Source organism: Pleurodeles waltl, chromosome 5, assembly GCF_031143425.1.
Source record: "Pleurodeles waltl isolate 20211129_DDA chromosome 5, aPleWal1.hap1.20221129, whole genome shotgun sequence".
NCBI classification, from domain to species: domain Eukaryota; kingdom Metazoa; phylum Chordata; class Amphibia; order Caudata; family Salamandridae; genus Pleurodeles; species Pleurodeles waltl.
In genome coordinates this window covers 196,526,438-196,542,168 of record NC_090444.1, presented here as the reverse complement: position 1 = coordinate 196,542,168, position 15,731 = coordinate 196,526,438, and the positions used below count along the sequence as shown (strand labels likewise).

The 15,731-nt window shown below is 46.9% G+C and overlaps 1 protein-coding gene and 1 pseudogene across 1 annotated transcript in view; both read right to left on the bottom strand.

Annotated features, from left to right (window-relative positions):
- Nucleotides 1-15,731, bottom strand: part of USH2A (usherin) — a 3,586,186-nt gene that overhangs the window by 1,279,698 nt on the left and 2,290,757 nt on the right. The window contains exon 43 of the mRNA XM_069233891.1: nucleotides 4,141-4,263. Coding sequence (XP_069089992.1) covers nucleotides 4,141-4,263 — 123 coding nt within the window. The remainder of the gene's footprint in view (nucleotides 1-4,140; nucleotides 4,264-15,731) is intronic.
- On the bottom strand, nucleotides 13,673-13,890 carry LOC138297642 (U2 spliceosomal RNA; annotated as a pseudogene).

The window sequence follows — 15,731 nt, the reverse complement described above, 5'->3', positions numbered from 1 at the left end:
ACTTTCAGCCCTAGATTGTAAAAACATTGCCTAATATAGTGAAGCCACGGGAGGGAGATGGCCTTGTCCAAACCCATGATCTCTGTTAGTGCTTGCCTGTATTGGATCAATTCAGGGGTTGTCCAAAGTCTACACCAGTAAAGCAGGGGCCTCAGGGCTGCCAGTTTGCCTATTTGTTTCATATTAATGTCATAGGCTAAAGGGATCAACGGAGTGGATGGAGGTAGACCCAGTACCCCCCTCATAAAATTATTTTCCTGAGTAACCAATGGGGTTAATTTTGTGAACCCCCAGAGTTCAGCACCATATAGAGCAGCGGCCTGTGCTTTGCACCTATAGATCTCAAATACTGGTGACACAATGCTCGTCCTTGAGCATTTGTATTTTTTACTAATTGCCATGGAGCTATGAGTTAAGGAGATAGCAGCTTTAATGATATGCGGAGCCCATGACAATTTGGCATCAAGCAGTATCCCTAGGTAATTGAAGTTTTTTTACTCGTTCCAGTGCCTGCCCTCTAATCCGAATGTTTCTCTTAAGTGCTTTATGGGGGTTAACAGTCAGGTATTTGGTCATATTTGTATTTATTTCTAATCCCTTCGAGCTGCAATACTCACTGAATGTATCTAATAGAGATTGCAAGCCCATGGGAGTTTGAGATAATAGAATGGTATCATCTGCAAAAAGGAGGGCGGGGACTGGAACATCATTCAATCTTGGTGAATCATGGTTACTTTGTTTCAAATGATGAACCAGATCATTGATGTATAATGAGAAAAGTGTTGGGGCCAGCACACAGCCTTGTCTCACCCCCCTCTTGATAGGTATTGGGTCTGTCAACTCTCCCTTTGGCCCCCACCGAACCTTTGCAAATGTATTTTCATGTAACCTCTCCAACTGGCCCAGGAGGTTCCCTGGCATGCCCTGTTTTCCTAGTGCTGCCCATAAGGAGTCTCTTGGCACCAGATCAAAGGCTGCACGCAGATCCACAAATGCAATATAGAGGTGACCTTTCCTTAGTCTAGTATATTTCCACATTATTGTCAATAGCCTAAAGGCCTGGTCGATTGTACTCGTCTGCTGTCTAAAGCCTGCTTGGTATATAGTCATTATGCTGTTCTCTTCTATCCAGATACTAATTCTATTCAGGATCTGTCTAGCGTAAATTTTTTGCATAACATCTATAAGGCTGATTGGTCTATAGTTCCCTGGGTCTTCCCTGGATCCTTTTTTGTAGATTGGAATTATTTCTGCCCCTTTCCATGTCTCGGGTATTAGGCCTCCCCTTGCTATAGCGTTATTTAAAAGATTTAGATAAGGTGCCCAAATTTCTATGCTATGTTTGAACATATCCCCCGGTATCTTGTCCAAACCGGGGGTTTTTCCTGGCTTGATTGCTTCAATAGCAATCACCGTCTCCTCCAGACCAAATTGTAACTCGGGTAAAATGCCCCAAGTAGCTAGGGTTTTATGTCTTGAGGGATAGAAATCGAGGGTGGGGGGGTCAGAGTAAAGGTGTGTAAATATATATCAAGCATATACTAATTTAAACATGTTGAAAGAAGGAGCACAAACACTTGACAGGGATAAAGTGCTATAAAGTTCTATAGCCAGCAAAAATAGAGTTCAGCAAAAAGGCACAAAATGTCCAGGGTGACCCTGCAGGAGGGGCAAAGTTCCTATAGCAATATATTCAATTTTTGTTAGACTAGATTAATTGGACTTACTAGATGAGACACAATCACAATTTAATTTTAGGTTTATTAACTCAGTCAAAACTAAGGGTGGGCGATGAACTCCGCTTGCAGAGTTTTTCCCACGCTGTGCTCCGCTTAGAGTGTGGAGTTCTGAAAAACTCTGCAGAGCGGAGTTTATTTCCTCATTCACGCTTGTCGACATTAAGTTGGCGGGTGAACAAAATCGCATTCAGACCACCTCTCAGCGAGATTTCTCAACTCAAGCAGTCGCGGATGGTCGCTACCGCTCACGTTGAGAAACTTTCCCCTTCACGTTGAGGAAGGTGCTGCTCACGTAGAAAATCTACTGAAGTGGCAGACAAAAAGCAGCATCCTCTTGCACTGAGCATGGTGACGTTCGCGCTGATTTTTCAGTGTGGGACGAACATCTGGTCTAAAACTCTGCACAAACGGCGTGACCTAACGCACCCAGCCTCTTGCAGAACTCCGCATAGCGTGCAATGTTTTTTTGTCACCTCACGGAGTTCCGCATCCGCAAACTCCACCCAAACCTAGTCAAAACACAGTATTCCTTTCACCCTGTAAGGAAGAAATTGCACACAGACTCTTCCCCCTCTCTGTTTTGAAAGTCCTAAAAATGTTTGTTATTTTACAAAATATTAAGTTTTCTCTCAGTTAATACTCCCACCAATCCACAGTCGTCCCCTTCCCACTGCCCTTTAGGCCCCTCTCATGCACCCTGCTTGACGCATAATGTATTTTAACATTATATGCCAGCATGGTTGTGGAAAAATCTGAAGCTCACCCCCTGCCCCCATTTCTACTTACCAAGCTAGGCCCTAGCATTTTGCCTCTTTAACTTGCTGAACATTATTGTTAAGCATGCAAGAATGGGAAGCACTGAGCGCTGCTTCTGCATACAGTAGACTGTCTATTTTGCTGTCTTTAGCACAGCAGTCAAGCTCCTTATCCCAGCCTTTGTCTCGAAGCCAAACTTCAGCTCAGACATAACAAAGTTTCCCCTCCAGCTGCAACTTGGTTCAGCACTGGCTCATTTTCTATAATTCATTACGCATTTGATACTGTGCGTCTTATTCTCATTGGATGATTTAGGCACAGTAGTACTCCATAAAAGTGACAATCATCTACAGGTATCTACTTTATTATCCGATTTATTGGAAAATAATAAACTCTCCAAAGATCTGTGTTAGTGCACTTTTGAGAAGGCTATCCATAAACGTGTTTTCATATAAATGTTGGTCACTTTACAATAGATCTTCAGTAGTGCAATACTGGATCATGGTATGCAATGTGTCCTTTACCAAACTATCCACTATTTGGATGATTATATGTTATTCATAAAAGCTGACACAAGGTGAACATTATTTTCAAACAGAAATGCTGAAGAAAAGAGCATGGGCAGTACACAGCTAGAGAGTGGAACATATGTGCAACATAAACTTGCATGGGTTACAAAAATTATGGACAATCTGGCTGTGCTGTGACTAAGGGACTGCGAATTGCAAAGAACTGTAGCATGATTTTTATAACCCAGTATTTGAATACGAAGCAGTAGGGCAGGAATCATAGAGACTGCCCGAGTAGACATAAAAGGCTGTTCAAAAGAATACACGTTCAAAGCTTTTACATTTCAATTATTGTTTAAGTCAGTCTCAGCAGTCTGAATTAAACACGCAGCAAAACAAAATTCCAGCATATAACAAAACAGCTAATCTATGCCAAATTCTATTTTTGCCCCAATAAACTGATGCCCGGTTTTGCATTAGGGCTTAGAAAAGTGCATTTGTTCAGAAGCTTATCTGCTGATGAATTTATCAACATTTGAATTTCAGGGGAATATCTGTACACTTTGTTAATCCACATGCTGATAACTAAAAGAGATTAATCAAGAGAATGTAGGCAACAAATGTAACTGACACATTTCGCCGTGAAACTATTTGTCATTTAGGAGTGTAGGCCGCAGTCATTAAGCTATGGTTCCAAACAGGTTCACTTGGTAATGTTCACAATGTTTGCGGGCATATTTGTAAAGTTATCAATATTGGACCCGAAGTTTTCTGTACTTGAAAGGCAGTAAGGTCAGACTGATGCCGCATTTATGCTAATCAACAAAGGCGTAAGTTCTAACTCGTAAAAACAAAACAGAGCATAGTTCTAAAGTTGTGAGAACGTTCGGGAATCCTTATGCCAGCATCTAAAAAAAAATCAATCCTAAGCACCCGTTTTATGCTTCTTTGTGTCTCTTTTATATTTTTTTTACAACATACATTCTGTAAATCTAAATGCAAACCATACCAATAGAAGATGTAGGAACAGAAAAACACCATCATCGAGAAATGCCCAATAATAAACACCCTGGACCATAAAACATGTATTCTATAAAATGCTGGGATTTGTTTTTACATTGGGTTTGTAATCTTACCTGCTAAGACCCTTATCTTCATACAACCACTGAGTTCCTGAGTAAATATTGTGCCACAGATTTAAATCTTCAGGGGGATTTGATGCAAGTGGTTGCCGGATTGTGCGTCTCAGGAGTTCATATCTAACACAAAAGACAAGCAGAACACTGGGATTATCTCAACCAATGGTATTAAGCAAAAAGCGTATTTTAAACGGCGTTTTGTTTTTTCAGCTGCAGCTGAAGTGAAACATGCTTTTAGACCTAAGGCTGTTCGTTTTTTGTACATGAAAACAATATTTGTTGAGGTGTTGCAACTGTTTTACTTAAAAGAATCATAGTTTTCATTCATGTTTAAAATGTTTAAAGGAGTCAAATGTACATAGATGAAGGAGGTATAATTATATTTCTTTCAAGTGAGTCAACGATTGAGTACAAAACACTTGTGAAATTCACGATCTTCAAGCTAAAAATTACCTTGTGCGGAATATGCTGAGCTTTGTGTTTTTTTGTGAGAAAAGCTGACGTTTATAAGAAAACAAAAAACTTCACATACCCTAGGCTTTTAGATGGCACAGGCTAGATCATTGTTGCAACTGGGTTCTGCACAATCAGTATTCCCGGATATTTTGCTTTTTGGATCACCTTTTTTTTTTTACTTTTTACTGTGGGTGAGTCTCTGTTTCACCCACGGTAATCACATGGCAGAAGGACTGCACGTGTTTATCACCAGTGTCCAACTTTTAAGATAAGGGAGCTGCGACGCAGCAAGGGTAAAGGATACTTGGCTGGTTACACGTGAACACGTGTGCATACGTATGTACACATGTGTGCTGGGTGCGCATGGGAGACTCCTGTTGTGCTCAGCCCAGTAACTGCACACAGGTAGCCTGCCACAATGGGGACTCCGGGATTAGATATGTATCTGGGATAGGCTTAATAATGTTAGTGTACACTAATAAGCAAAGTCAATGTGATTTACTGTTTTGTCTATGGTGGCACTTTAGTATACACAAAGGGAGAGAACTGCTTTAGAGTTCAGTTTCACTTCCCTTTGGCCTACAGAGACCATCTTGAATTGGGAGTAACCTGTGCAGGAAAATCAATTATGTAACTTCCAAAATGATATTTGTAAACTTTATGAGTCATCCATAGTTTCATATTTCTCTGGCTCAGCTCAGGATCAGAACCTAGGCCTTTTGCCACCCTGTTGTGCCCAGCTAATTGCATTTCTCTCCAGCAGCAAGAACAAAGGCCTCCCCACAAAAAGGGAGAAATTAACAGTACTTCACCCAGCCCCTGAGGTAGAAAGAGGTGGGGCAAAATGATCTGCATCAATCATGACAGCTGAGCTGGAATCACCTTAAGGGAGATCTTAGGTTTAGGGTCAAATATCTGTAAATATCCCAATTTCACCCTGCCACCCACCTTGCCAACCATTCATCAACTTTATATCATCATATAGAAGACTTTCAAGAGAAAACATACAAAAGTCACTGGCTCTACTCATGTACAAGATTTTGGGACTTTCTCCTCCAGCTGCTTCTGATCCAGGTATTCAATAGATCTCAGCCCTCACAGGACGGATGCACAGTCGTCACTCTTACTGACCTCATCTCCAACAGTGGGATGTTGCAAACCAATGCACAAATGTAACTGGCATGGGAAGCTCCATGCCCTGACAAATGTTTTGAAGTATCTGCAGCACTTGAGCCTGGTGAGTGTTTCTCCATCTACATTCCCTGGTTGAAGTGACCTTCCCAACGTACATCTTGCTGCCACAGTGCAATCCTGTACCCACCCAATGTCCCTCAACATGCCCTAGGTGAAAATGCTCTCACTTTCAAGAGGTTGAGTTGGGCACTCCTACGATGGCTAGCATGGACCTGACTGTCCTAGCTGCTGCCCCTCTGCCCATTACCGTCTGAGCCCAATGAATGTCCTCAGAGCCTAATCAATATCCTTGGAGGTGAACTAGGCACCGCAGCATCTGCTGGCCGATCTGCCTGCTGCTGTCCTGGTTGGTGCGCTGACTCCGGCCAGTGACTCTACAATGAAGGCCACAGACTATTCCTGTTACTGTCTGAGTTCAATCACCATCCTCTGAAGGTGAGTCTGGGCACTTGGCTGTTGCTGATCAGTCTAAAGTTGTCCTTTTCTTGTGTGTGCGTTTTTGGGTATTTTCTCTGATGTGGACCGCTGACCCCTGCCTTGGCTGGCTCAGGGTGTGGGCTGACTTGTGCCGGGGACACTCCCAAAAGGGTCCCCCCACTGAATCCTTTTGGTGCATCCTTAAGGTGGCTGTTGTCCCTTTTGTAACTGAAGCTCAATAGTTCACCATTTTCCTCACAAGTGCCTCTGTAACAACTATTCATAAGCATTTGAATGCTGTCCTTTTCATATTCTTGGAGCTCTCCTTACATGATCGGGGACTGCCCCGACTTGACTTCGGGCACTTGCAACCAATAGGCCGACTCCTTTATTCAATTGCTCCGAGGCTGTACTGTTGTTGTGACTGCCTTCGTGGGGCCTAGCTGGCCCTCCTTTGCCTAGATTTGTCTTCCTATTCCGTCCCCAACTTGCTGACTCCTGATTCAATTTGCGCTTGGCTCCCAGATTGATACTGTTATTGTAGCTACCTTCACTTGTGCTTACAGCCCTCCATTTTGGGGGTCCCCCCCTATCCCATTTTCCTCACTAGTAGGTCACATCACTAAAATGGTGGCCCTGCATGGGCAACGCAAGCCCACTGAACAAAGGAGACAGCCCACACAACTGGAGCCAACCAGGGAGGGGAACTTCCTTTGAACTTTTAGTGTGCAACACCCTGGTAGTGATGCCAGCGAGGGACGAAGCTGAGATACCTTGAGCAGATGTGACCAGTGACTCCTGGATGACGCCATCTTGAACTGTCCCAGCTACTATGCAGGAGGGTTGGGCCAGGGGTGGAGCGGTGACTTGGCATCCTAGGATTGGCCAGGGGTGCCTGACTTCTGGAACCTTCCATTCCCACTTAAAAACTCTTCACAAGTGGGAGACACTCTCTTGCCTGTGGATTCCACTGCTGGACCCAGGGACTACCATGGAGAACTGGAAGGAGGAACCCCCTGATGCCTACCATGGACTAAGGATTCTGCCCAGTTGACCCCAGGACCCCAGGACCAAGGGCCAATGAGGCTGGTCCCCTTACACCCATGAGGACCAGTTGGGGGAAAGCCCTGGATGTTTCTGAGCCAGAAACCAAGTTCAGATGGAGAGCTGGCACAGAGATTCGGGAGCAACAGCTCCTTAAGGACTGCATCGCTTTGGAGGTGAGGAGGGTTGCTTCATCTGCCCCATGTTGCTAGAACTCGCCACCAGGAGTAAAATGATCCCAGGTTCATCAAAAGCGGACCAAAAGGCCAGAGAATGAAATTTAAAATTTTGTCAGTCTTTGACCTTTTATCAGCAAGACCCAGAGTGTGTGAAGCTCTGCTGAAATGTCCTTCGACCCCCACCCTGGGGCGGGCAAGGGCCCGAGAGTCACTGCAAGAAGAAAATCACTAACGGTTGGCTAGGAGGATGTGTGTGTGAGGCCCCCTCTGCAGTGTTGCAGACGGCCTGGAGACTCGATCCCCCAAGCCTGTTTATTGACAGAGGGGCCTGGGACCCCATCACCAGACCCTGATGGGTGCCAATGCAGGGAAGCACTGCTGTGCTTTCCCGCACCAGAAAAAGGATTGCAGTGCGGCCCAGGACACCATCCCTGGTCCACAAAAGTGACCAGCACTAGGGGGAGCGCCACTATGCTCCCCCTGGTGAGGTTGGTTCACCCTACTCACTGTACCTGTGACTGGAAGGAGCAGGGGACCACCACAAGCCAGAGCACCCTGCCCGCAGGAGTGAGCAGGGCAGAAGAGGACTGCCGGCTCTCGCTGCAGCATGCTGGAGTGCTGAATGCATGGGAAGCCAGTGGGGGCAGCTAGAGGTGCGTTCCCTAGGCTGTCCCCCAATGAGTGGCCAGTGTGGTTTGCCTGGGTGGGAATGGGAACTCCCAAACAAAGACAGAGCTTTGAGGCGAGGTGCCACGCGTCTCAGATCAGCAACAGTGCCTCTCCTCAAAGTAGCAGGAGAGCCGCTCATCACATATTCACTATTCCCAAAGGAGCACCCCCATAATGCCCTGCAGGACCAGAGCATTGTGCACTGTTTCATCCCGAATTTGGATGTTTCTCCCTATGTGGTGGTCACCACCAACCACCTTAGGAAGTGTGCAGCCTTCCCCTAAAAATAGACTTCAGGAGTCCCTACCCTAAGTTGGGTGGAACTAACAAATACTACCCTCACTATGATTTACAGCATATTTCCAAGCACTCCCAAGGCTAGAGCTTTTTCTCTACAGCTGGGAGTGCTGTGTCTCTTTGAAAAAGCACTGGGTATCCCAGTTGTAGGGGACGACGTGTCCCACTCTGTCCGTCCGAGGTGCCTCCACGTTGGCAACAGGAAGAAGCATGCCATCAAAAAGCTGACATAACTCTCATCTTCTGGCCTCAGGGCATTCCTCACGCAGTGGCACACAAAGATTCCCCCTCAGTATGGTGGCGATGTCCAGCACTCCTTTGTTTCCCTTGTCGTGGGTCTTGAACATCACCTCCCTCTTCGCTCTGTTCATTTTGGAGTTCCAGATGAAGTAGAAGATCATTTTTGTGATGGCCTTGGCCGTTCGAGGGTGCACTGGCCACACCTGGAGCACTGGCAGGGTCTCATTCCGCAGGAACAAAGACTTCACTTTGTTTGTCAGCTTCTGAATGCAACAGAGTCCCTGCTTCTGTTTTCTCTTTGCAAGTCTTTTTTTCCATGACTTCTCCGCCGCACCTTCTCCTCTGAACAAGACTCCAAGAATCTTTAGGAAATCCTGCTTGCTGGGGAATGGCAGTGGGTCTCGTGTGTGGGTCCAGTGGCTGAAGAGTAGGGGATCTGACTTGGCGCTGTTGATCTTCACTCCTGACACCTTTCCAAGCTCAATAGAAGTCTTGTCCATTTCTTTTATGGAGCACCCGTCTGTGCAGAATACTGAGATGTAGCCCATGCAGAGGGAGCACTTCACTTCACCCTTCCAATTTCTTCCCGGAGCTGCCACTCCTCTGATGTTCCTGTTCTGTCTGATGCGTTTGGCGAGGAGCCATCTACCACAAATGAACAGAAGAGGTGAGTGTGGACAGCCCTGTCTAACACCCAATAGGACAGGATAGGAAAGGTTCAGTTTTCCATCCATTAACCAACACTGTGCTAGAGATTTTTCAATACATTGTAGTCACCACAGTGTGAGAGAAGTGCCCAGTCTCAGTGCTCTGAGTGTCCGGTCCATGAACTAATTGGAGAATCAGTCGAACGCCTTTTCCTGGTCTAGACTGACCAAGGCCGCCTTAACCATTTGGAATCATGAATTACGTGATTGTGTCCCAAACCAAGGCCAAACTGTCCGCAATCTGCCAACTCGGTATTCCACAGCACTGGTCAGGGTAAACTATCTTTGCTATTATCTTCTGCAGGTGGTTTGCCATTACCTTTGGTAGGATTTTGTAGTCCACATTGAGGAGAGAGATGGGCCTCCAGTTCTTGAGGTCCTCTCTCTCATCTTCTGCTTATACAAACGCGTGATCATGCCTTCATGCAGGGACTGCAGCATACTGCCCTTGCCCAACATTTCCTTATAGAGGTCTAGCAAGTCCGGCCCAATCAGGTCCCACAGTTCGACATAAAATTCCACTGGGAGACCATCAATTCCAGGGGTCTTGATTCTCTTAGAGGTCATAGTGGCCAAGGGCAGCTCTTCCATGGTGAAGGGCGCATTCAGGCCCTCTCTCTCTTTTCCGGACCCAGTGTCTTGCGATGCCCTCCAGGTCCACCTGGGATCTCTCTGAAGACTTTGGAGAGTAAAGCTCACCATAAAAGTCAGTGACGACTCTCATGATGTGCTCTTTCCCACTCTGTAGCTTGCCCTCTGAGTCCCGAAGCCCTACCAGCAGGGTGTGGGCCGAGTAAAGTTACTTGAAAGAAGAACAAGTTGCAGTTCTCGATGTTCTCGGTTCTGGTCTGGAAGATGATTTTCCTGGATTCCTCTCGAAAGTATTCTGTGAGCCCTTTTCGGGCTTCCTCCAGTTTGGCATCCACGTCCCATCCTCTGAGCTTGACTTTGTAGAGTTGCTGCAGTTTGCTTTGCAGCCTCCTGAACTCACTCTTCTTTACCCAGTGTAGCAGCTCTGCTTGCATCCTGGAAAGATCTGGAACCTGTCCTTCACCCATTCCCACCACTCGCTGGTGGAGTGTAAGAGGTCCCTCATGTCCCTCCACTCTACATAGCTGATTCTGTAGTTGGCCACTTACCCCTCACTTTCCAGCCAACCAGGAGTCCAGCTTCCACGATCCAGGACCAGCAGGGAACCTCCCGTTAAGTTCCCCCTCGAAACTGACTGCTGTGTGGTCAGAGAAGTGGACGGAAACCATGGAGCTTCACCCAGACTTTACAGTTGGGGAGGTGACTAGGAAGTCTGGCCATGAACGCACGGATCCGTCCACCCTACTCCAGGAAAACTTTCTGGCGTTTGGCCCAATGCTCCCAATGCCATCTAACCGGGATGCCTTGCCTATCATTTCCACCAACAGCCTGGACGTCACATCCATCCCCGCAGAGTCTGACCCCATTTGTCCATTCATCTCTACTGTGCAGTTGAAATCACCACCCATTAGGATGGTCCTGGAAGTCACAAGCTTCATCCTGAACACCCTGAACATCTCAAGCTATTCATTCTTTTCTGGGAGGACGCAGACATTGATCAGTCTAACGGGCTCACCAGACCTCCAGCCATCCACGACCAGCACTCTGCTGTTTACCTGCTCGATGACCCTATAAGTGATGAACTGACTCCCCTCGATCAGAATGGCAACTCTGGATGATTTGCAGTCATTTTCTTTGGGCCAAACACATGGCCCATGCATCCACTGCCACTAGAGCTGTACAACTGGGCATACGGAATCCTGCATTCCTGCAGCCAGGAAGTTCAAACTGCCAACAAGTCTGACCTGGCCCTTCATGCTCCTAATGCTTAGGGTGAACAATAATATCGACATTGTGTGAGCGCTAGCTGTCAGTTTCTGGGTTTAGAACTGCTACAGGGGTGGGGGAGCTTAGCTACTTTAACACGGGGTGCTGAGCCGCCTTCTCACCGCCTGTCGTTTGTGCTCTTTCTTCCACTGTGATCTCTATGGAGGTCTCTGATAATGGTTCTGGGACGAGCACCCACTCAATGGGTTCATCCTCCTCTTCGTCCTCATCTTCTGCTTTTGGCACCAGCGTCTCGTTAACTTTCAGGGACAGCCTCTTCAGGTCTTTCAGAACTTCTGTGGTGCCTCCTGTGTCCTCCATGTCGCTTTCATCATCAGAGTCTATAGTGATGTACCCGTCCTTCGTCTGTGCTTCCTGGGCCTTGTTTATCTTCTTCCTTGTGTAGAAGTCTTCCTCTCTAGGCCTTTTCCTGATGGTTCATTAGAGTGTCTCTTTGCCTTTCTGCTCTTCCTCACCTGTTTTGTTGTCTGGCTTGGCAGCCACTAGTGGTGGTGAGGATCTCATTCTCTCTCCTGACCCTTGGTGCCACCTCCTATCCTCTTTCTCCTCCTCCTTTTTCTTACACTTGACATGCAGTGTGTGGGATCTCATCTGGTTGCCCTCCTCTGGCAGTTCTTCTTCACCACTGCTGCTTTCTTCTTTTTTTCTTCCTCCTTTCTTCCCCTTTTTCCCTTTCTTCTTCTGTTGCCCCCTTTTATTTTGCTGGGGCACCGGGGGCTTTTGGTCTCGCCCCTGCGCTGGCTGATGGTGTTTGGTCCTGCTCAGTCTGGGTTTCTTTGGGTGATGGTGGTGGTTGTTATATGACTCCGCTCTCTGTGGCTCCTTCTGGGCAAGGTGGTACTGTTGGGGCTGGCTCCTTTGGCTTGTTAGGTGGTTCTGAGGGGCCATCATGGGTTGCCTCTGGTTCCTTCAAGTTCTTCTCTGGGATGGTAGGTGGGGGTGTAGCTGTCTGGTTGGGCCGGTTGGTGAGGCTATCTTCCATGGTGTTGGCTTCCTTTCCACTTCCTCTCTCGAGCTCTCAGGAGGACGTATATTTTAGCATTGGCTGCCGGGTCCAGCTGGAGTCTGGAGGTCTTGGGGGCTGAGGTTCTGGCTGCCATTGCCATGTAGGTCCTCAGTCTGTCTGACTTGGGGCATCAGTAGTAGGCGTGGCTTTCTCCTCCACAGAAGTTGCATACCTCCTTGAGAGTGCATCCACTCGCCTTGTGTCCAGTCTCTCTACAGATCATGCAGAACTTCCCTGGGCAGTCGGCTCCCTTGTGTCCCACAGCCTGGCACTTCCTGCAGGTGAAAGGTTGTCCCAGATACATAATTTTGCCCTCATCTGCCTCCAGGTAGAAGCTTGCTGGTGGGTGACTCAGTTCGTCCCTCCCTGTGGGGGCCTTTGTAGATGTTGATGGTCATCTGCCACGTCGTGTTCCATATGTCTCTTCTGCCTCTGACCTTGGTGGGGCCTTTAGTGATGGTGCTGTATTTCTGGATTAGGGCCACAATGTCTTGGTCCGGGATGTGGGGATTTGTGATCTCTACTGTGATCCTCTTCTCTATTGATGCTGGCTCCCATCCTGCCTGGAGTTGCATGGTTTCTCCTCTTTCTTCCCTTGGAAGAACTCCCAGTACTTTCTGTAGAGGGCTTGAGTGATGAAGCTCAAGAAAAAAAATCTATGCTGAAGCTTGCCAGCTCAGCACCTCCTCTCCTTGGATCCCCGCTGGCTTGATGGCCTTGTCTAGGAAAAGGTCCCTTTCTAGCTTGGGTCCTGTTTTATCCCTAATCTCCTACCGCATGACCTGGGCATACCTACAGGTTGTACTCACTGAAGAGCTCGGGGCTGTCCCTTGTTTGGTCCTCGCCTGGCCCTTCCTTTTTCCCACAGGCTTGGCAGCGCTGGCACTTACTTAGGCTCTGGTGCCTTCTTGGCACTAGTTTTCCTGGCATTGGTGCCTACTTTGAGGGTGGGGGGCATTACTTGTGCCTTTGCTGCCCTTCCCCTGCGGGAAGGGGTTAGGGGTCTGAGCATCAAAAGGGGGATGTCTTCACTGATGTTCCAGTGTCCATCGCTTCTGCCACTGGTATTCCCTTAGTCCACTGGTTCTAACTGGGTTTACCACTTCGTTAATAGTTTAACCTTGGGATTACTGCTTTGGTACCTGGGGTATCTCCCAACAGAAAACAATTGTACAAGTACAATAGTGCAAGAAACACTGTACAGTCACTCCAAAGAGCTAAGGTGAGGGATATAGGTGTTGCCACCTAAGCATGAACTCCCACTCCAGAGGTCTGGGTGCTGACAGGCCTGTTAAGGATGTTAGGAGGGTTTTTAAACCTCCAGCATTAGTCCACCCAAACGCCAGGAAAAAGAGAGTGAGTAAGGAGCTTAACGTTTTTGAGCTCTAAGAGCTGACCACACAGTCCTTTGTGGGGTTTCTATTTTGTGCCCCTATTGGACAAAACTGACAGCAGCACACTGGTTCCCTTCCACTGTCTACTTAGAGACAAGTGGACCTTGTCCGGTTAATTTTCAGAAATTTGCATATACAATGCAAATTTAATTTTCTGTCAAGTCAAGGTCCAGTAAATATCAGAATTACTCCCACTGAAAAGGGGTTTCACACTGATAAGAACAGATACTACACTTGATCTTAACCAAAAGATTTGAGAGAGTTGAGCTCTACAATTGGGTGCTTGGTTCCCAGTACGGGGATTGTGGCCCTATTACATGTGCAGACCAGAAAACTAATGACCCAATTTCCTACAATCATGAACGTGTGAAAGCACAGAGCGATACATCTGTTTCTGAACAGCTGTTCACTGCACATATAATAATTCAGAACTTTTCCTTAACACTATGAGTTAGTGCATGCACTCCAGATATGAGTTCTGGACCATGGTGGCAGCCACAGCTCCATGTTTGGTTTGCTAACTATGCAGTATGCAGACCTACTATTTGCTCTATCAGCAACTGTCCATGACGATCAGTCAACATAAAGCTTCAGTGACAACTGGCTCTGCACTACAGCAATGACCGTTCATGATGCTTGACCTGCTCGTCACACCAAAAGTCCCCTCCTCACAGCTCCCTCTAATGCAAATGAAACTTTTTGCACTGAACTTGAAGAGGTAACTCTTGAGCCGGCCTGACCTTGTCCCTGTATTTGACTCATGTTCAATTGTGGTTGCCCTGACTTTTTACTTTCCCCTAGTCTGCTGTGACCAGATGACCATGAGTGGTGCTTTGTGCTTCTTGGTGCTATTTTAACTAAAACCTTTAAGAATTATTATCTCTGGTTCTACTAATTGGATTTCGATTATTTTGGTGTCATTTTATTTATGAAAATCAATGCTAGTTTTCTTGTGTTGTGTTTTCACTTTATTACAGTTTGTGTTGTGCATAAATACTTTGCACATTGCCTCTAAGCTTGACCCTGACAGAGATTGTGGCTGTTGTTTGAACAGGCATCACCCCTCCCCTTCAAACACAATAAAATGTCTCACATTACCCATGCTGAAAAATGACTGACATACATTGGTAAGGCAAATAGTCCTGTGCATGGGGAGTATGAAGCTGCTGGTTTTCGACTCTGGGAGTGCACTGAGGCCTGCTAACTAGGCCTCAATGCCATTATTTTAACCCCATGCAAAGTAAATGTCGAATTGGGTACACCAAATTGGCAAGGCCTGACTTACTTATAAGTCCCTAGTAAACGGTGCCTAGGGTATGTAAGACAGAGTGTCCGCTCAGGGCTGCAGCACTGTCTGTGCCACCCTTCGTGTGACAAGATACAACATTGGCCACAGCCTTCCACTGCAAGACTGGGAGGACCGTGTTTTCACTGACCAGTTCTCCTTTGCCATTTAAACCTAAGGCAAAGCCACTCTCTCCCTTAACACTATAAATAAGTCTCCCCCAAAGAAGGTCTATGGAGTCCTATGGCAGGGAGTTATATTTTGTTGAGTAGGGCGTATGTTTTATGATATGTCCTAGCAGCAACACTTCCAAACTGTTTTTGTTGCTGTAGGTAAAGTTAGTAGCCCCAAAGGCAAATGCAAAGTTACCGTGTGGCATCCCAACCCGGCTGACTTTTCAATGGGACTACCAAAGTGGGTCATGTAAGGTATCAAAGTAAATATGGCAATAAATGCATAAAAATTAATGTCAGTTTTAAAGGTAAGCAACACTCACGAAGTTGCCACTCTGTGCCCTGAGTAGCCTAGTGGCCTCACAAAGGCACTGACACACAGACAGCATTCTGCTCACCTGGGGAGACATGGTCCTGCTCCAAGGCCAGAAACAAAGACTGCTGCTGCACTGGAAGATGTGACCTCCTTCCACAGGATGGCTGCCTGGGGTGTTAGCTCAAAAGGCGCCACTGTGACAACACTCTCGGGAAAGATGCCCTTTGTTTCCTGCAAACAGAGTACAGCCAGGGACAGAGGTGGGAAAACCAATTCACACACCAGTTCAAAACCAGTTCACAAACCAGTTCTTGGTTGTAAGGACCTCTTGAG